The sequence below is a fragment of the Pipistrellus hanaki genome (genome assembly GCF_964339955.1).
Source record: "Pipistrellus hanaki genome assembly, chromosome: 20".
In the NCBI taxonomy this organism is placed as follows: Eukaryota; Metazoa; Chordata; class Mammalia; order Chiroptera; family Vespertilionidae; genus Pipistrellus; species Pipistrellus hanaki.
This window is the reverse complement of record NC_140522.1, coordinates 12,890,727-12,912,661: the sequence shown is the minus strand read 5'-3', so window position 1 is coordinate 12,912,661 and position 21,935 is coordinate 12,890,727. Positions and strand designations below refer to the sequence as shown.

Below are 21,935 nucleotides of genomic sequence, written 5' to 3'. Positions count from 1 at the left end.
AGGCCTGGTTGCCCTTAACTGCCCTCCCCTGCTGGCCCAGTCACCTCTAACTGCCCTTCTCTGCTTCCCTGGCCACCCTCAACAGCCCTCTCCTAGAGGCATGATTGCTCCCTACTGCCATCCCCTGCAGGCCTGGTCCCCCCCAACTGCCCTCCCCTGAGCCTGTGTACCCTCCTCCCCGCAACTGTCCTCCCCTGCTGGCCATCTTGTGGCAGCCATCTTGTATTCACATGGGGCAGCTATCTTGTGTGTTGGAGTGACAATCAATTTGCATATTATCCTTTTTTGGATGAAAATGAAGACATATTAATTTTCATAAATCAATTTATTTAGAATTACAAATATTAAGAATAAAAGATTTATGCTTTTCTTAATTAACGTAACAGTTGAGCTAAATATAAACTCTGCACTAAAGTTCTGCAGTGGCACAGAATATGGAAGCATTTTTAAACTATACAAAAATTTAAAATGGAAAATAATCTCATTTTTTATACATTAATATATAAAAGCCTCATTTTATGAGACATCTAAAAGAATTAAAGCCACTTCTACAGCTATATCTTAAATTTCAAATCTGAAAACAATTTATTATATTTTGACTTTATAATATTCTATATTAAAACAGAGAATTCCAAATACACTTTTTACAAGATTAATATTTTAGGATTTTCTTTAAAAAAATCAAAACAAAAAAACCAAAACCACAACCAAATACAAACCTTTTCTCTGTATTTCACAGCACGGGTGTCATTTTCCTTATAAAATCTTTTTTACTTTATAAATGGCATATTGTGGATTTTAACCAGTAATTTGGTCTAAAAGTTGTGCAAATAAACAAAAAATATGAAAATAGTGTGTTATCAGTCTTTTCTTTTTTAATAAATCTCATAACAATAGCACTTTTTGCCCTGAATTGACGGGGAAAGACATGCCAAATCCACTTGCTGAGATTCAGCATTTTGTAAGTAATGTTTTTTTTCCTGCTCCTTCATTTTCTTTCAACAAACAACAAATGTTTCTTTTATAAATTATGATAAATTAAAACATTTATTATTATAAAGGATCTACAGAACCATGTCACATTGCAAGTATATACTAGATATACCAGCAGTCTGTTTCCGTCTGTCTTCCAGTGCCTCCTTCCCTCCGGGCTTCCATAGCTCGCGATGAAGACTGAGGTGGCGACCGACTAACGAACTGGATTGCCTTTCTCCAGATGCAGTTCCCACATGGCCACCCGTGTGCACAAGACCACTCCTCCAGGTTCTCCGCTACAGTTGTCTGCACGTGTACATTGATGCGAATTCATGCACATTAAAAAATGGCCAATGCATTCCTCCATGAAAGTATGTTCAGACACTTCCAATTTAAAAACTACTTGCTAATAAACATATGTAATACAAGCAATGCTACTGCAGCTGAATAATGAAAGAAAAATAAATATGCTGATGGTCAGCAGTGCCGGTTAAGAAGCAGTACAGGAGACTAAAACCCTTATTCGGAGATACGTTTCCCTTGTTTCCCAGCGCTGGGGGGTTTGGTGTTGGAAGCCTCTAGGAAGGGAAAAGAACTTCTCGAAAACAATGTCCTATGCAGTTGGCATAACTCAATCTGCTCAGTCTCTGTTGGTGTTATTTTCTGCAAAGGCATGTAAGTTTCCCATCTGGCTCAGGCCGCTCTGAATATGTGCAACGTGGATTTCTACATTATTCTGAAAGCAACTAAAGAAAAAAGAAACATGGTTAACTGCTTTATTTCACAACATTAAAAACAATTTTTAAAAAAGGAAAATTGCTAAGAAATTGCTAAGATAAGGATTCTACCCTGCCATAATTCCATGTCGCACTAACTGAAAAATGTACTCGAAAGTAGCAAGCAGCCAAGGAGTGATGGAAAGAGGATGAACCCTTGGACCAGGTACTCTCTCTGCCTCTCTGCGGAGCCTCCACGCTAAACCAAAACCAAGCCTGGCTGGTGTGGCTCAGTGGTTGAGCATGGACCCATGAACCAGGTGGTCAATGGTCCAATTCCCCCTCTCCCTTCTCCTCAGAAATCAATAAAAATCTATTTTTAAAAAAATAAATATTATATGTTTTCTGATTCCTTTATATAAAAATTCCACGTGAAGTTTCTATTCTATCAATAGATTGGATATAACTAAAAAGCTCCTTTACAATTTATTTAAAGAATACCAATTATGTAAGTACTTCGCAAATATGCATAATTCTTCAAGCTAGTACTGGAAATCACTGAATTTAATATAAAAATGATTAGGGTGCATCTAATGAATTACCTGATATTAGAAACATCTATTGTACTCTTGATATCATTCAATGAATCTGTAAGTGATTTGAATTCAAAGGAATTCAGGTCTCCTCCTTCTGCTAGACACTAAAAGGAAAAAAATATTTCAAATTTTATTTGTAGTTCAACTTCAGACAAAAAAATACCCGATCTAATCTATGTATTATAATTTTTTAGCATAGTCCATTTAGGTGTCGATATTAAGAAACCATTTTCTCCGAAGTTTACCTTAATTTGTAATAAAATAGCTGTGAGCCTGGCGATGAGGTCGGTCAGGTTCCTGTTTTCCACGCAGGGCTGCCCGGCGGAGCAGTTGGCCTGCCGCACGATCTCCTGCGCCTCCTCCTCACACCGCCGCCTCATGTCTGTGGGCTGGTTTGCGGGCTGCAGCCCCTGGTCCGGGGCCAGCTGGACAGAGGACGACAGTGAGATGTGCTTGCAGGAAGCCACGTCACCGGTGTGCTTGTGCCGTTTCCAGATTTGGATTTTTATAAAACTAACATTTATGACAAAAATCATGTCCGCTCTTACCTTAGAAATCTTCCTCTCCTATAATAGTCCTCTGAAGAAAATAACATAAGAACTCTAGATAACCTTTTACCCAGATTCACTAACTGGTTATGGCTTACTGCATTTGATTTAACATTTGATCTCTCTCTGTTTGTGTACATATAATTCCTTTCCCTTATACTCATTATATCCCTAACTACTCATTACTTCCTTAGTACAAGGATATTCTCTTACATAAGAATAGTGCAGTTGCCCTAGCCAGTTTGGTTCAGTGGATAGAGCATCTGCCTGTGGACTGAAGGTCCTAGGTTCGATTCCGGTCAAGGGCACATGCCCAGATTTCGAGCTTAATCCCCAGTAAGGGTCATGCAGAAGGCAACCAATAAATGATTCCCTCTCATCATTGATGTTTCTCAATCTTCCTCACCCTTCCTCTCTGAAATCAATAAAAAAAAAAATCTTAAAAAAAAAAAAAAGAATAATCCAGGGAATTTAACATTGATATATTTCCATTTTCTAATAGTCCATATTCGAATTTCTTAATTGACTCAATGATGTCTTACACACAGCTGTTTCCCCCCTGGATGCATTTGGTTATCACGTTCCTTTAGATTCCTTTATTTCATGGCCTTGATATTTCCATAGTATTTCATTTCGGAAGAGTCCCAGCCAATTATTTTGGATGACACCCTCAGCGTGGTCTGTCTGTCTCCTCATGACTGCACGGAGGTTACGCAGCTGGGGCAGGAATACCACACGTGACGCTGGCTTCTCTGAGAACCGTGACTGGGAGGCACTGAAGGCTGCCTGTCCCATGACTGTGATGCTATTCATCACTTGGTTAAGGTAGTTAAGTGTCTGCAGATTTCCCCAAAGTAAAGGATTTGCCCCTTCATAATTAATATTCGTGAAGAGATATCGTGAGGATTTGTAAAGATCATGTTCCTCATCAAACTTTTACCCACTAGTTCTAGCATCTATAGATGATTCTCATCTTTATCAAATATTACTATGATAGTTGACAAATGGTGTCTTTCTCATTCTTATCATTCCTTCTATGTTCATTGGTATTTTACTATTGAGAATTTTTCCTTAAGAAATAATTGGTATTAGTGGACTCGAGGTTCTCACTTTATTCAACGGGTTATAATTTCTTATTATAATTACTTACGCTGAAGCTCAAGCCGTCCCAGACTGACCAGTGGGGATCCTGTGAGCTGGTACTTCTGCTGTGTCCCCGAACCAGGGGCACGTTTTACTCCCTGGCACAGTACGATGGTCTGGGCTCATCTCCTACATTCTCTGTCCAGCTCTGGGATCAGTCTCTTTTCCAAGGAGTGCTGCTTCCTTTTATTAAGGAGCTGTGTTTAGACTCTTGAGATTTGGGTGCTGGGTGTGCTCAGTGCTATCAGGGTGTCACAGCTCAAGTTTCTCTCAGCACTTATACCCATATTATAAAAGTAAAATTAACTGGGAATTCATACAATTCTTACTATTCTAGTAGCATACCAACGGGTTTGTTCTAGTCTTTCCCTTCTTGGTAAGTCCTTTCTCCAACAGGGGGAGACGTGGCTCCCATTATCCTCATGTGCTTATTTAATCACTAGTGGCCTGGTGCATGGAATTTGTGCATGGGGAGGGAGGATTCCCTCAGCCCAGTCCCTCTCCAATTGGGGACCCCTTGGGGGATGTACAACTGCTGGTTTAGGCCCGGGCCCTGTGGGATCGGGCCTAAACCATCAACTGGACATCCCTCTCACAATCTGGGACCACTGACTCCTAACCGCTCACCTATCTACCTATCTGATCGCCCCTAACTGCCTCTGCCTGCCTGCCTGATTGCCCCAACCCCTCTGCCTGCATGCCTGATTGCCCCCTAACTGCTTCTGCCTGCCTGCCTGATCGCCCCTAATTGCTCTCCCCTGCCGGCCTGATCTCACTCCTAACTGCCTCTGCCTGCCTGATCACCCCTAACTGCCCTCCCTTGCTGGCATGATCTCGCCCCCAACTGCCCTCCCCTGCCCCGTGATCTTGATCCCGTGATCTCGCCCCTTACAACCTCTGCCTTGGCCCTCACCACCATGGCTTTGTCCAGGAGGAAATCGGACATCAGGAAGTTGGCTGGTCGACCTGGTCTAAATAGCATATTAGCCTTTTATTAGTACAGATAGGTTATATAGGATAGGATTGCTTAAATGGGTGGGGGGGGGGGAGCCTTTTTCAGCAGGAGGAGATGCTCTTGGCAGACAAAAATACATAATCCCTATATCTGGACTGATAGCCAGTCATATGCACTATACTGTCAAACTGGTCATTAAAAAATTGAACCGCTTTCTTACACCTTACACCAAACAGTTATTGCCCTTAAAACCCATCCTCAGCCCCCACCTTAGGTTCTGCCTTCACAGTTCACCCAGATTTGGTTCTGATTGGTCTGTTTCTATGCCAGCCAACATCAAAAGCTCTGTTTCCTAGGCAGCCATTGGCTCCTCACACTTCACCCAGATTAGGTTCTCATTAGTCAGTTTCTAGGCCAGTCAGCATCTCTGGGCCTATCAACCAGCCTGATTAGAGAGGCAGGGCTGATAAGCAGCCCCATGGAAGGCCCAAGAGAAAGAGAGGAGCAGCCGGAACCGGTTTGGCTCAGTGGATAGAGCGTCGGCCTGCGGACTGAAAGGTCCCAGGTTCAATTCCGGTCAAGGGCATGTACCTTGGTTGCGGGCACATCCCCAGCGGGGGGTGTGCAAGAGGCAGCTGATCGATGACTCTCATCGATGTTTCTAACTCTCTATCCCTCTCTCTCTCTTCCTCTCTGTGAAAAATCAATAAATTAAAAAAAAAAAAAAAAAAGAGAGAGAGGAGCAGCTGCTGGCCAGGCCCCGAGAGAGACGCAGAGGCTGATCAACAGCTGCCACAGAGACTACGGATCAGATCCTGCTTCTCTCTCCTGGTCTCTCTTCAGGCCTGATCCACAGTCCCCTTGGTAATCAGTGCTGGGTTGTGGCACCCGCAACAGGGGAAGTCAGTGCTTGAGTTGCCACGGCAACCCAGCACTGACTTCCTGTTGGTCCACCCTTGGGTTGTTTTGGATGTTATGGACCCCGGGTTTTTATATATTATGATTTGTTTAATCCTAGGATAGTGTTTCAGAGTTGCTAATCCTTTACCACTATGAGAGAAACCCTATTAACTAGGGTTCCGCATTTGTTTAACATTTGGTTTACCGTTAGAATAAGGCTAAATAGTCAAATGCTATGTTAGAGTCACTTGGATTCGTCTTTCCCCCCTTCAGTGTGTTCACGCTACTCCTTTGAAATACAGTTAGGCTCATTGTTTGCATTCCATTTTAGAGTTTACCTGTATTTGCTGAGGAAACAAACACAGAAAAAAGTCACTCCTCCTCACTCCTCTATCCCTACTCCATTCCCAAATGACTTTCTGGTTTATTCTTCCTGTGTGTTTGGAAAAGCTAAGCAGAGGCATGTCTATTTTATTTGTGTATGTCTGCTTACCCCAAAGGTAACCTATTGTATGTACTTTTATGTACCTTTCTTTTTTACTTACTATATCCTGGAACAGCGCGCTTCTGGGTTCGTTCTCACGGCAGCAGAGCACTGCACTGTGTGGTTGCCCCGTATGTCACTTAGCCAATCCCCTGTGGGTGGCATTTACATTTTATCTAACATTTTACAATTACCAATAATGCTGCAGTGAGTAGCCTAGTCCTCTAACACTATCTAAAAAAGTTTTAATTGAAGAATATACATCACTACATAAAAGTTCACAAATCATAAAGTGTATGGATGAATGAATTTTCACAAATCAAAAGCATGAGAAATCAGCATCTAGATTAAAAAAGAACATTACCTCAGAGGCCCTCCTAACACCAACCTCCAGTGTGATGCTCTGAGGGTAACCATTGTGACTGCTAGCTGCATAGACTAGCTTTTGAGCTTTACATACTGGTAAATGGAATCATGCATTTTATATATATATATATATATATATATATATATATATATATATATATATATTCCTGTGTGTCTGATTTTATCTGTTCAATATTATATTTGTGAGTTCATCCATGTGTTGCATGTAGTTGAGTTCATTCATTCTCATTGCTGAGAATATTCCATTGTATAATTTTATGACAGTTTATTGATTCATTCTAATATTAATGGGTATTTGGGTGATTGCTAATTTTTGGCTAAAATGAACAGTGATGCTATGAACATTCTAGTGTATTATCTTTTGGTAAATATCTATTCACATATATATTATGTACTTAGGAGCACAACTTCTCAGTCATAAGTGTTTCCTCTGATATGTTCTTATATTAAAGTCAAATTATACTTCTACAAAAGTTTTCTGAAAATTAAGTAATTTTACTTCATTAGAAAATGAGTCTATCACTAATGGCCTTATGTACGTAATGAAATTATACAAAAGACTGATGGGCAGCCCATTTCTGCATGTATCATCAGCTTTGCTATGTGTCATCTTTTTGTTGTTGTTAATCCTCACCTAAGTATATTTTTTCCATTAATTTTTAGAGAGAGTGGAAGGAAGAGAAGGAGGGGAAGAGAGAAAGAAACATTGATGTCAGAGAGACACATCGATTGGTTGCTTCTTGTAAACGCCCCGACAAGGGTCTGGGATCGAACCTGCAACCCAGGAACATGCCTTTGACCATGAATCAAACCTGAGGCCCTTCAGTGCATGGGCTGATGCTCTGACCACTGAGAACACCAGCCGGGCTCCTTGTACCATTGTTATTTGCTTGGTTGGCACCTCTTGTGGACAGCTGCTAGTTCAGAGAGAATCTATTTGCCAGGACAACACATTTTGCTCTATAGGTAAGTGATAACTACCAGGAAAATAAAAGTAAATGCAACTAATGGCCAGAGGAATGAGTAAATATACTCACAGTTTAGGAGATGGTAACCACTGTTCACTTCTCTAAGTTCAAGTATAATGGATTGACAGTGTCACCTATGGCAGATCTTTGGGACTTATTTATGAGGCTAGTATCCCAAAAAGCTAATGATTTAAGAATCTCATATCACAAATAAAGGTGACTTACTGGAAACATAAAACCTCTAAGAATGCAAATGCAAGAGCATGCTAAATGCATATCCATCACTTAATCCACACTTCAGGTGAACTTTTGAACCACAATCATATATATAATTTTTATTTTTTTTAATTAAAAAATATATTTTATTGATTTTTGTACAGAGAGGAAGGGAGAGAGATAGAGAGTTAGAAACATCGATGAGAGAGAGTCATCAATCAGCTGCCTCTTGCACACCCCCTACTGGGGATCTGCCCGCAACCAAGGTACATGCCCTTGACCGGAATCGAACCCGGGACTTTTCAATCCCCAAGCCGACGCTCTATCCATTGAGCCAAACCGGTTTCGGCTCATATATATAATTTTTTTTAAATATATTTATTGATTTCAGAGAGGAAGGGAGAGGAGAAAGAGATAGAAACATCAATAATGAGACAATCATTGATTGGCTTAGTGATAACAAGCATTCTATCTAATAAAGAGGGAATATGCAAATTGCTGTCACCCCATCATAAAAATGGTGGCACCCATAGCCACAAGATGGCAGCACCCAGTCCCCTCAGCCCCGCAGGAGTCCCTCAGTCCTTTCAGCCCTGCCAAGGGGGTGGCAGGCATGCTGTGCAGCCAGACCCACCCTCAAACCCCCAGGACTGGCCTGAGGCAGAGGCAAGCCTTGGATGGCAGCTACCCAGACGCCCAGGGCTGCCCGAGGCTCAGGTAACCAGAGCCGGCTAAGGCTTGCGCTGCAGGCAGTGGCAGCAGCAGAGGTATAATGGGGAACGTCACCTCTCGCCCCTGAGGGGTCCTGGACTGTGAGAGGGGACAGGCCAGGCTGAGGGATCCCCCTCCAGTTCATGAATTTTCATGCACTGGGCCTCTAGTATATATATTTAAAAATTAAGGGGAAATAAACCAAAATATAGTCTTTGGGATAATAGAATTAAGTTATATAAACAGGTAACTCAGTTGGCTGGAGCATCCTCCTGATATGCCAAGGTTGTGGGTTCGATCCCTGGTTGGGGCACATACAGAAATCAACCAATGAATGCATGGATAGGTGGGACAACAAATCTCTCTCTTCCCCTATACCCTTTCTTCTTTCTCTCTAAAAGCAATCAATAAACATTTTTTAAAAGAGTAATTATTTTTCTAAAAAATTTTGAGACCTATATCAGTTGTAATCCAAACAAGATACAAAGCACTGTTTGGCACTGATACTGTAAGGAATAAAAATACATACGAAATATGGTTCTGTTAAAGGGTTTTATGAAGATATTGGCTTACTCTGGATTTTCTAAAATGTGTAACAGTATTAAGCTTCAAAGAAAAGGATAGAGGGCACAGATCCGCAAGGGAAATTCATGTTAATTACCTACCTCATAGCAGTACTGCTGAACTTTATGCAAAACTTTGTTTAGGTCCTTGTTCAGCTGTTCAAGCTCTAGAACGATTGTTGCATATCTCCGCTGGAATTCAATGCCAATGGGCATGGAGTATGATTTCTGAGAAGGAGAAAATCAGATTTTGGTAAGGATTTCTCTGAGCAGTGCAATTTCAATGATCTAGTAAGAGATCTGACTTGTCCAATACAAACTAAAAGTTATTAGAATCGTCAATACTCAAAGCCACACTTCCTGCGTGTCATAACAACACTATGTACTGTCACTTAGAAGACTGTCTTTATTCCTAGGAGCATCATGCTTGCTATTTACTTTTTAAAAAAGGAAATCTTATACAGATAAAAGAAATGAAGTAAAATTCTATATAATGTTCCTTATATTAGTCTTTCAACTTTTTCTAAGTTTGTGATTTTTCAATATAAAAAGTTGTTTAAAAAAATTATATGCAGCCAAAACCGGTTTAGCTCAGTGGATAGAGCGTCAGTCTGTGGATGAAGGGTCCCAGGTTCGATTCCGGTCAAGGCGCTTGTACATTGGTTGCGGGCACATCCCTAGTGGGGGGTGTGCGGGAGGCAGCTGGTCAATGTTTCTCTCTCATTGATGTTTCTAGCTCTCTATCCCTCTCCCTTCCTCTCTGTAAAAAATCAATAAAATATTTTTTTAAAAATTATATGCAGCTGAAACCAGTTTGGATCAGTGGATATAGAGCATCGGCCTGCAGACTGAGGGGTCGTGGGTTCGATTTCAGTCAGGGTCATGTACCTTGGTTTCGGACATGTCCCTAGTGGGGGGTGTGCAGGAGGCAGCTGATGGATGTTTCTCTCTCATTGATGTTTTTAACTCTCTATCCCTCTCTCTTCCGCTCTATGATAAATCAATAAAATATGTTAAAATTATATGCACTCATTGAAAAGGTTTTAGTTATTTCAATTTAATTGATTCTCCATCAGGAATCAATTCAATATAACAGTGATTAAGCATGGATGCTAATTGTGTTCAAATCCCAAGTTAATCACCTATTAGCTGTGTGACTGTAAGCAAGTTCCTTAATCTTTCTGTGCTCCGACTCCTCATTTGCAAAATGGGGATAATAAGAATACATACTAGATGGGATGATGGCAAAGATAGAATGAAATAACACATGTCCCCCACATAAGAAAGCTCAACAAAGCCCGGCAGGCATAGCTCAGTTGTTGAACCAGGAGGTCACCGTTCGATAACCAGTCAGGGCTCATGCCCAGGCTGCAGGCTCCATCCCCAGTGTGGGGCATGCAGGAGGCAGCCGATCAATAATTCTCTCTCCTCACTGATGTTTCTAGGTCTCTCTCCCACTCCCTTTTTTAAATTAATAAATATATATTTAAGAGGGGAAAAGGAAAATGGTCAATAAATACGAACAGTTACCATCACTGCCATCCTTCCATATTTGCTTCCCATTAGTAAGTGTAAGTGGACTTTGATATCATTTCTTTTCCTCTCTTTACAGAACCTCCAACAAATTATGGTCTCCAGTCCATTCAAGATACAAATGCTGCAATGAAATGCCTCTAGTGGAGCCAAATTTAACCCCATTTATTTTTTCAGAAGATTTCCAAGAAACCAGACCAACTGCACATCTAGGAAGTATGGCTAAGGAAGGCAAATACAGCATACCTAGACTGAGCAGGGATAAACTACACGAACAACATCACAACATGACAATGATTTGAGCTAACAGAAGCCTAAGAGATCATCCAATGCACATGTCATCTTACAGATGAGAAAACTGAGGCCAAGGTAAATGTCTTACTTACTAAACACACAGCATTAAAATGTTGCAATGACTTAACAGTGACGGAGATGGCTAATATTATTAATTAGAGCTGACCAAAGTGCCAGGCACTCTGGTACTGGCACAAGAACAGACAAATAGATCACAGGAACAGAACAGAGAACCCAGGAATCGACCCAAGCCATTATGCTCAATTAATATCTGACAAAGGAGGCAAGAGCATACAATGGAGTCAAGACAGTCTCTTCAATAAATGGTGCTGGGAAAATTGGACAGATACATGCAAAAAAATGAAACTAGATCACCAACTTACACCATACACAAAAATAAACTCAAAATGGCTAAAGGACTTAAATGTAAGGCGGGAAACTATAAAAATCTTACAAGACTCCATAAGCAATATCTTTACAGACACAGCTCCTAGGGCAATGGAAACTAAGGAGAAAATAAACAAATGGGACTACATCAAAATAAAAAGCTCTGCACAGCAAAAGAAACCATCAACAAAACTACAAGAAAGCCCACTGCATGAGAGAACATACTTGCCAATGTTATCACCAATAAGGGTTTAATCTACAACATTTACAGGGAACTCATACAACTTAACAGGAGGAAGATGAATAATCCAATCAAAAAATGGTCGACGGTTTGGCTCAATGGATAGAGCATCGGCTTGGGGACTGAAAGGTCCCAGGTTCGATTCCGGTCAAGGGCATGTACCTTGGTTGCGGGCATATCCCCAGTAGGGAGTGTGCAAGAGGCAGCTAATCGATGACTCTCTCTCATCGATGTTTCTAGCTCTCTATCTCTCTCTCTTCCTCTCTGTACAAAATCAATAAAATATATATATTTTTTTAAATGGTCGAAGGACCTAAATAGACACTTTTCATAAAGGGACATACAGAAGGCCAAGAGACATATGAAAACATGCTCAAAGTCACTAATGATCTGAGAGATGAAATCAAAATGACAATGAGGTACCATCTCACACCTGTCAGTAAAAGGAACCCTCGTGCACCGCCGAGGGTGGGAATGCAGGCTGGTGCAGCCACTGTGGAGAACAGTATGGAGTTTCCTCAAAAAGTTAAAAAACGAACTCCCATTTGACGCAGTGATCCCACTTCTAGGACTATATCCCAATAAACCAGAAACACCATTCAAAAAGGATATATGCACCCTTATGTTCATAGCAGCACAATTTACAATAGCTAAGATTTGAAAACAACCTAAGTGCCCATCAGCAGATGAGTGGATTAAAAAACTGTGGTACACCTACACAATGGAATAAATGGAATACTACACCACTATAAAAAAGAAGGAACTTTTATCATTTGCAACAACATGGATGGACTGGAGAACATAATGCTAAGCGAAATAAGCCAGTCGAAGAAAGATACATATCACATGATCTCACTCATTTGTGAGAGATATAATGATCAGCATCAACTGATGAACAAACATAGATCCAGAGACAAGTGGCAGGGAAGGTGGGGGAGTTAGAGAGCAACCAAAAGGACTTGTATGCATCATGTTAGCAAAACCAATGGACACAGACACTGGGGTGGTGGAGGCTTGCCCTGGGTAGAAATGGCTGGGGGAAGGGATCAACCAGGGAAAAAGGAGACATATGTAAAACTTTAGACAATAAAAGTAAAAAATAGATTTTAAATAAATAAATAAATAAAAATAAAGTGCCAGGCACTATTCTCAGTATTTTTTTTTTTTATATATTTTATAGACTTTTTACAGAGAGGAAGGGAGAGGGATAGAGAGCTAGAAACATCGATGACAGAGAAACATTGACCAGCTGCCTCCTGCACTCCCCCCACCAGGATGTGCCCGCAACCAAGGTACATGCCCTTGACCGGAATCGAACCTGGGACCCCCTCAGTCCACAGGCCAACGCTCTATCCACTGAGCCAAACCGGTTTCAGCTATTCTCAGTATTTAACGCGGGCTTGCTGTATCATCACAACCACCCCATGTAAAGGTACCAGAATCACCCCATTTTACAGAAGAGGGCTCTGCGGCCCATCCACCACAGCCGTGAGTGGTAGGCATGCAGGACCTCAGCCAGACTCCTGGGTCAGAATCCCTCTGCCACTGGCAACGCCTGCCCTGAAAGAGGAGAGGGACCGTGCAGGAGAGAAGGGAAGGGCCGTTCCAGGCCAGCCTGGAGTCCCATCCAGGACACCCTGCCTTTAGTTTACCACTGGCCTCCATTTTGTGGCTTTGGCCCACCGTACTATCCATTTAGTATTTATCAGAGAGCACGGATCACAGGGCCTGGCCAATTTAACTCCGTTTCCCTGTTGGTGGACTGGGGGTTACTGAAAACAGTGTGGAGTTTAATTAAGCATCTTGAGGATAAATAAGTATGTAATTTGGCAGAACTACATAACAAAATCAAAATAATTAAAGGCTCTTCCAGTTTGGCTCAGTGGAGAGCGTGTTGGTCTGCAGACCGAAGAGTCCCAGGTTCGATTCTGGTCAAGGGCACCTGCCTGGGTTGAGGGCTCAATCCCCAGTGTGGGGCGGGCAGGAGGCACCAATCAATGATTCTCTCCCATCACTGATATTTCTCTCTCTCTCCCCCTTCCTCTCTGAAATCAATAAAAATATCTGTAATAATAAAAGCATAATATGCTAATTAGACCAGACAGCCAATGGACCTTCCAGACAAAGCCGGGAATGTGAGGGCCAAGCCCTCTGCACGAATTTTGTGCCTTGGGCCTCCAGTATTTAAAAAAAATAAAAAAGATAACTAAAGGCTCTGTATCATCCAGTACAGAATTCATTAGCAGGTGTCAAAAACCTTATCCTCAACTTTTGTGTTCAACAGGTCTTTTGTTTTTTTTCTTTTTTAAAATATATTTTTATTGATTTCAGTGAGTAAGGAAGAGGGAGAGAGACCTAGAAACACCAAAATGTACCAAGTTGGGAAATGCTAATATGTTAGATACATTAACTATCTGGGCGGAAAGAAGTCAGGTTAGTTGACCTGTGTATGGGGTGGGGGAAGTGGTTAGGGGAAATGAGGAGTTACTCCTCAGAGGTATGGGATTTCCCTTGGCGATAATGGAAATGCTCTGGAATTGACTGTGATGACCACACAACCTGTGAGCTGAACTGTAAACTAAAAACTACTGAACTGTTCTCTCACTCAAACAGGTGAACTGCACGGTATGTGAATATTTTAATAAAGCTGTTATTTTAAAAACCCTGCCCTTTTAAATATGTTAGTCTTACTGCTATGGCTTCTATCAATCCCTCCTACAATCAGCTAGTGTGCTTAGGTGATCACATACAAGTGGAATGTGACATGCAACATGGATTCTATTTTGAAGACTGGTTAACTGTTGGGAAGATTTCTGCATAGATTCATGATCTTCAAAATAAAAGACACCTAGCAAACATGCTAAGGACAATGTGACAACATACCCAGGGCAAGAAAACCAGCTTCTGCAGCAGGGACTCTGAGAAAGGGAAGGAGCACAGAGCACACAGGACGCAGTTCCCAGAACCTGGCACGTTTGAAAGGGGCTGTCAGAACTCTCAGGACACCTCCCCTTCCCACTCCCGAGCGCTAACGTCCACGTGTGACCAGACAGACTTTCAAAGTGGAAAAGCAATTATCAGAGCCTGAGACTATCTATTTTTATATGTTGCTGAGGCAATTCAAATCTATTTTAATAAATTACACACTCAGTTAATTTCTATGTGAATGATCTAGGAGTATTTTTTAAATATTTAAATAATCTGAAATAAAAAAGGCATAATGAAATTAAAAATCTTAGGCAAACTTTCACTGACTTTAATATCCTATGTAATTTGACCAAGAAATGGGAGCTCAAACTTTAACTATGAATGAACCAGATAAGAAAACTTCTCAGGTATTAGATGAGAAATCTGTCCTTGTATCATAAAAGTGACTAAAGTATTTTAATATAATATAATTTCCTCCCTCTTTGACTTTTCAAGCAGAAAGTTTAAACTTTTGCTTTTGCTGGGTAAACTATGAGATAAACATTTGAGCTTTCCAAAATTCAAGGAGACTTTACCAAAACAACCTTCTATTTTCTTTGTAAATTTCATATTAACCAAATTTTGACTTTGTTATATCAATTTAAAACATTTTCTTAGTTTCCAACATAACTTAATTATTTGATCAATAGTTTAGCACTGCATTTAAAATTTTTTCAAGCATTTTTTCTTGCCATTCTTTTGTTATTAACTTCTAAGCTTATTTGCACTGTGATCAGAGAACATTCTGGAGAATTCTAAACATCGTGAAATTTGTTGAAATCTGATTCAGGGCCAGCATATAATTAATTTTTGTAAATATTCTATGTGTGTTTCCAAAGAATAGTATCCTGTAGTTGGTAGGTATAATATTGTGCATATGTTAATAAAATCAAGTTTGTTCACTGTACTTTTCAAATCTATATATCCTTATTTATTTTTAGACTACTTGTTTTATTCATTACTAAGAGGGCTATGGAAACTGTCCCATTACAATAGTGGCTTTGTCTTTTTCCTTTTGAGTTTTGGTGATTTTTGCTTTATATATCTGGAGGCTACATTATTAAGTGCGTACAAATTACAAGTTATTAATTTTGAATTATACCTTTATCATTAGGAAGCTACCTCTTTATGTCCTGTAATATCTATTGCCCTGAATTTTACTAACAGCTATTAACCTACACTAATAAAAGAGAAACATGCACATTGACCATCACTCCACTACACCACCAGCCAATCAGAGTGAGTATGCAAATTAACCCAACCAAGATGGCAGCGGCCACTGAGCTAGAGAGAGCAGAAGGCTTGGGTTACCTAGCAGGGCAAGAAAATCAGCTTTTGCAACAGTGACTCTGAGAAAGGGAATGGAGGCAGCCAAGCTTCCCGCCCACCCTGGCCTGCCCTGGCCTCTGCTCCAGGCTACAAAGTTTCAATTATAGAAGATAAATAAATCCCAGATACCAGGGCCTCCGCTTGGGTCGCCAGGGGCATGGCCAGCCTGCAAACCACCCCTCGCCCAGGCCACCCGACGCCCCAAGGCAGGGGTCTTCAAACTACAGCCCGCGGGCCACATGCAGCCCGCAGAGGAGTCTGATCCGGCCCGCCAGGTTTTTTGGGCAGTGAGCGCAGCCGAGGTGTTACAGTAGGAATTAGTAGTTCATATAGTCCGGCCCTCCAGCTCTCTGAGGGACCGTGATCTGGCCCCCACTTTAAAAAGTTTGAGGACCCCTGCCCCAAGGGAAGCCCCACCCTGATCCAGGACACCCTTTAGGGAAAACCAGCTGGCTCCCACCCATGCACCATGCCTCTATCCTACCTAATAAAAGAGTAATATGCAGATTGACCACCACTCCAATACACAAGATGGCTGCCCCCAGGTGGACACAAGATGGCCACCACAAGATGGCCAACAGGGGAGAGCAGTTGGGGGTGATCAGCCTGCAGGGGAGGGCAGTTAGAGGTGGCCAGGCCAGCAGAGGAGGGAAGTTGGGGGCAACTGGGCCTGCAGGGAAGGGCAGTTGGGGGAGGGACCCAGGCCTGCAGGGGAGGGAAGTTAGAGGTTACCAGGCCTGCAGGGGAGCAGTTAGGCATTAATCAGGCTGGCAGGGAAGTGGTTAGGGTGTAATCAGGCTGGCAGGCAGAAGCCGTTAGGGGCAATCAGGGATGCAGGCAAGCGAGTAGTGGGAGCCAGCAGTCCTGGATTGTGAGAGGGATGTCTCAGATTGAAGAGGGTGCAGGCGGGGCTGAGGGACACACCCCCACATGCACGAATTTCGTACACCAGGCCTCTACTATAGCTATAAGATCTTTGTTTTTATTTTAAAACTTTGCACTGTATATCTTTTCATACATTTACATTTTTCCCCCCTTTTTAAAAAAATATATTTTATTTTTTACAGAGAGGAAGAGAGAGGGATAGAGAGTTAGAAACACTGATGAAAGAGAATCATCGATCAGCTGCCTCTTGCACACCCCCCATTGGGGATGTGCCTACAACCAAGGTACATGCCCTTGACCGGAATCGAACCTGGGACATTTCAGTCTGCAGGCTGATGTTCTATCCCTTGAGCCAAACCGGTTTAGGCCATTTTTATCCTTTGAGAGTCCTTTTATATTCAATGTGTCTCTTTTATACATCACAGAGTTATTTTTTATCCAGTTTGGAATTCTTAGTGATAACAAATGAAGATTTTAAAATAACATTTATCTTGCCCTGCCAGTGTGGCTCAGTGGTTGAGCATCAACCTATAAACCAGGAAGTCAAGGCTGGATTCCCAGTCAGAGCACATGCCTGGGTTGTGGGCTTGACCCCCACTAGGAAGCATGCAGGAGGCAGCTGATCAATGATGATTCTCTCATCATTGATGTTTCTATCTCTCTCCCCTTCTCTTCCTCTCTGAAATCAAATATATTTTAAAAAATAAAATACACATTTATCTCAAAGTTTTCTTTCATAAAATATTTAAAAATCCTTAGATATAGAAGCCTGCAGGGGAGGGCAGTTAGAGGTGGCCAGGCCAGCAGAGGAAGGAAGTTGGGGGCAACTGGGCCTGCAGGGAAGGGCAGTTGGAGGAGGGACCCTTTAAAAGTAGACAAGCAAAGAAAAATACAAAACATCCTTACCAATTTTTCTGCCTCGGTGTTCATTTCCCTTAATTTCTTGATATGTTCCTTTTTAATCATGAGAATTTTTGATAATTTGGTCTACAGAGAAATAAGAGATGTTTTGGATCAAATAAAGGCATTGAAGTGTATCAGACATCAAATTTCCAATTTTTCACTAAGATATTTGAGCAGATTTAAATGCTTCAATACAAACATAGCACAGGTGTCTGTAATAATAAAAGCGTAATATGCAAATCGATCAAACGACTGAACAGCAGAACGACCTTCTGGATGACCGCGCTATGACACGTACTGGCGCCAGGCCACCCAAAGAGGGTGCGATGCAATTGGTCCCGGGGCCCTGCCATTGTCCCACAAATCACCCTCACAGGGAGGCCCAGGCCACCCTCTGTGGGGCTATCAGTGTGGGGGCTCCGCGATCGATCGCCCCAAAGAGGGAGGCCCAGGCCACCAGCCAGGGATGCTGTGGGGGGTGCGGGGCCGGCCAGCCAGCCATTGCCCTGCCGAGGGAGGCCAGGCCAGCCACGTGACCACACACCACGCCTATTGCCCCAGAGGGAGGTGACCAGTGGTGGGGAAGTGGGGGCAGGCGGGCAGCACTGCACAGATGGCTGGCAGTGGCAGTGGCACGGGCAGGGCAGGGGCAGTGGCAGGGGCAGGGGCAGGGGCAGGAGCAGTGGCAGGGGCAGTGGCAGGGGCAGGGGCAGGGGCAGGGGCAGTGGCAGTGGCAGGGGCAGGGGCAGTGGCAGTGGCAGGGGCAGTGGCAGTGGCAGGGGCAGGGGCAGGGGCAGGGGCAGGGGCAGGGGCAGGGGCAGTGGCAGTGGCAGGGGCAGGGGCAGGGGCAGGGGCAGTGGCAGGGGCAGTGGCAGTGGCAGTGGCAGGGGCAGTGGCAGTGGCAGGGGCAGGGGCAGTGGCAGTGGCAGTGGCGGGGCAGGGGCAGGGGCAGGGGCAGTGGCAGTGGCAGTGGCAGTGGCAGGGGCAGTGGCAATGGCAGGGGCAGGGGCAGGGGCAGTGGCAGTGGCAGTGGCAGTGGCAGGGTGGGGTCAGCTGCCGGCAGCCGGGGAAGGAAAGCCCCGATAGGCCCTGATCGCCGGCCAGGCCCCTAGGAACCCTACCCGAGGGGTCCCGAGTTGGGAGAGGATGCAGGCCGGGCTGAGGGCCCCCTTCCCATGCACAGATTTCATGCACTGGGCCTCTAGTTTTACTTTATAAATCTGATTGGCTGACAGGAAAATATTATTTAAAATCCACTGCAACTAGGACACGTCAAAAGGACTATAGATTCCAACGGAAAAAGCTTTCCCTAACCCAAAATGGGACAATTGGTGAACCACCAAGAGTGATAACTGCAAGGGATTAAAGCACAAATGTGTTCATATTAACACTTAAAAAAAATAACACTACTAACGAATGCTAGTGACTACACAAATTATTTTTAAAAATGGGGGGAAAGAGAAAAATCAAGCATTTATCCTGCCTTTCCTATATAAACTATACCACTAGGTAACCAAATAATAGATTAGGGGAAATTTTTCTTTATAGAACTTTCAACTAATAACTGAAGAAGAAATAATGGAATGAGAATAGCACCATTTTACAATCCTAATGAATGGTGGATCTGGGCATTGATAAACAGAACCAGCTAACATTATATTTAAAAAGAGATAGCATAGTATGAGTTTCCTCTCAGAATACATAACTACCTACAGGAGTAGTAGCATAAAACAAGTAAACCAACCAAATAAAAAACCCAAATCTAATCAAAACTCTATATCCAATAAGCAATTTTCATGAAACGCAAAAACAGATCTTGTTGAACGATACCATAAGGATTTAGCCAGCAAAGTCCAGCTGGAGCAGTGCTGGTGTTGCTCAGTGGTTAGAGCACTGGCCTGTGTACGGAAGGGTTGCGTGTTCCATCCTTGCGGGCTGCACGGGGGAGGCAACCAGTCAATGTGTCCCTCTCACAGTGAAGTTTCTCTCTCTCTCCCCCTCCTTTCCACTCTTGGAAAATGAATGAAAAATATATCCTCAAAGGATATAAAAAAATAAAAACAGACTCTGGGAGACTCTATGGACAAATAAATTGCATGGGGAAACAGAGCATCTAACATTTAAGGGACAACTGAAAAATTTAAATGCTGACTGGGTATTTGATAGTAAGATATTTTAACTTTTTAGATGTAACAATGTTATAATTATGTTTCTTTTTATAAAAAGAGCCCTTACCTTTTAGAGACACATAATGAAATATTTACAGATAAATGCAATCTGGTATTTGCTTCCAAATAACACAAAAGGAAGTAAAGATGAAACAGTATGGGCCAGGATTTTTTTTTTTAATGTATTGATTGATATTAGCCAGGAGTTGTTGATAGCTGGTACAGCCAATGATGGGTACAAAGAAGTACATTAAACAATTCCTTCTGCTTTTATGTGATTTACATTTTTTATATAAAAAAATTATTTTAGAGAAAGAGGGAGAGGGACAGAGAAATATCAGTGTGAGAGACTTAGACTGAATACCTCCCAGATATGCCCCAACCAGGGATCGAACCCCCAACCTGGGCACGTGCCTGAAGAGGAATCAAACCTATGACCCTTGGTGCATGGGACAATGCTCCACGTAACCGAGACACATGGACAGAGCTCAATATAAAAACTCTTAAACGTCGGCAGAGGGATGACAAGGTACGTTACACACGTGTTCACACAGACCTTTATTTACTGCTCGTGGGTCCAGAGCTCTGGACTGGTCTGCTGTCACCTCTAGGTTGCTGAGTTTTTATGGAAATGTGTATGATTTTAGGGAGCTAGAAGCATTAAAAATGGGATGCAGGCACAGTATCTTTCCCCTTTTTTGTTTCAGTTTTGTATTGCTTATTTGTTCTTGATAGAAAATCACTTTGTTTCCTTTTAATGTTTTTCAAAACTGAGTTCTCTATAAGAACGCAGATCAGGCCCAGCCAGAGTGGCTCAGCTGGTTGAGCATCTCAGCTGGTTGTTATCCAGTGCACCAAAAGGCTGCCAGTTCCATTTCCACTCAGGGCATATTCCTGAGTTGTGGGTATGACCCCCATTCAGGGCAACTGATCAATGTTCTGCTCTCACATAGATGTTTTTTCTCTCTCTCCCTCTCCCTTCCTCTCCCTTCCTCTCTAAAACAAAACAAAAATCTCAAATAATAAATAAATAAAAGTGTATCAGTCTTTTTAGATTCCTCTAAATCCCAAACCCCAGGAATAAAAAATTCCCTCAAAAATAACATTCACTGTAAACTATGAATTATGAAACTTGCAAAAAAAATTTTAATCTTGTTTATTTTGCCATAAAAATATTAGAAATAAAAGAAAAACATATTCATATACTTCAAATTTAATATTAACAAGAGTAAACCTGAGTTCATAAAACCTTACATATTACAAGACAAATACATAAAAAGACTCTTATTTTTACCTCTCAGATAGCTTAAAATATTAATGAAAGTAGTGCTGTAACTAGGTTTTAGACATAGATTTTAGAGTTAAAAAAATTAAGCACTGAAACCAAACATCTAAGCATCAATAAAGTGTCAATACTTTAAAGCAGTGCAGTAGCACTGTTTCTGGCTCCCTCTGCTGGTTGATATTTCTCTCTCCCTAAATATGACACTCGCTTTATCACTATTTAAAGAAAGCATGTCTTTAAAAAAAAAAAAAAAAGGGGGGAGGGGGTGGGGGGAACAGTATCCTATTTGTGAAAAGCATAAGCTTTGGCTCTTTTCACAATTTAAAATTTTTATATAAGCCGAAACCGGTTTGGCTCAGTGGATAGAGCGTTGGCCTGCAGACTGAAAGGTCCCAGGTTCGATTCCGATCAAGGGCATGTACCTTGGTTGCGGGCACATCCCCAGTAGGGGGTGTGCAAGAGGCAGCTGATCGATGATTCTCTCTCATCGATGTTTCTAACTCTCTATCCCTCTCCCATCCTCTCTGTAAAAAAATCAATAAAATATATTTTAAAATTTTTATATAAAAATATATTTTCCACCTTTGAAGCCAAAGGCATAATAAAATTCTATATTGATAGGAAATTTAATAGCATGTGATTGAGGAATACAAAATGCTAAACACATGCACACAAATGACAAGACTTTTCCTTGAAATAACATCAGTAATTTAAGGGTAACACTGAATTGCAAAAGGTAACACTGAATTTTAAGGTAACAGTTTTATAACATAATATACAT

At 42.0% G+C, this 21,935-nt stretch overlaps 1 protein-coding gene across 7 annotated transcripts in view; it reads right to left on the bottom strand.

The window, feature by feature from the left end:
• Positions 1–306: 306 nt before the first annotated feature.
• Positions 307–21,935, bottom strand: part of LIN9 (lin-9 DREAM MuvB core complex component) — a 52,568-nt gene continuing 30,939 nt past the window's right edge. For all 7 annotated transcript variants that reach the window (XM_084868892.1, XM_084868893.1, XM_084868894.1 and 4 more), the window contains 5 exons: positions 17,705–17,785; positions 9,265–9,390; positions 2,533–2,712; positions 2,294–2,391; positions 307–1,721 (listed from right to left, as the gene is read on the bottom strand). In XM_084868892.1, the coding sequence (XP_084725018.1) occupies positions 1,616–1,721; positions 2,294–2,391; positions 2,533–2,712; positions 9,265–9,390; positions 17,705–17,785 (591 nt within the window). In that variant the 3' untranslated portion in view covers positions 307–1,615. The remainder of the gene's footprint in view (positions 1,722–2,293; positions 2,392–2,532; positions 2,713–9,264; positions 9,391–17,704; positions 17,786–21,935) is intronic.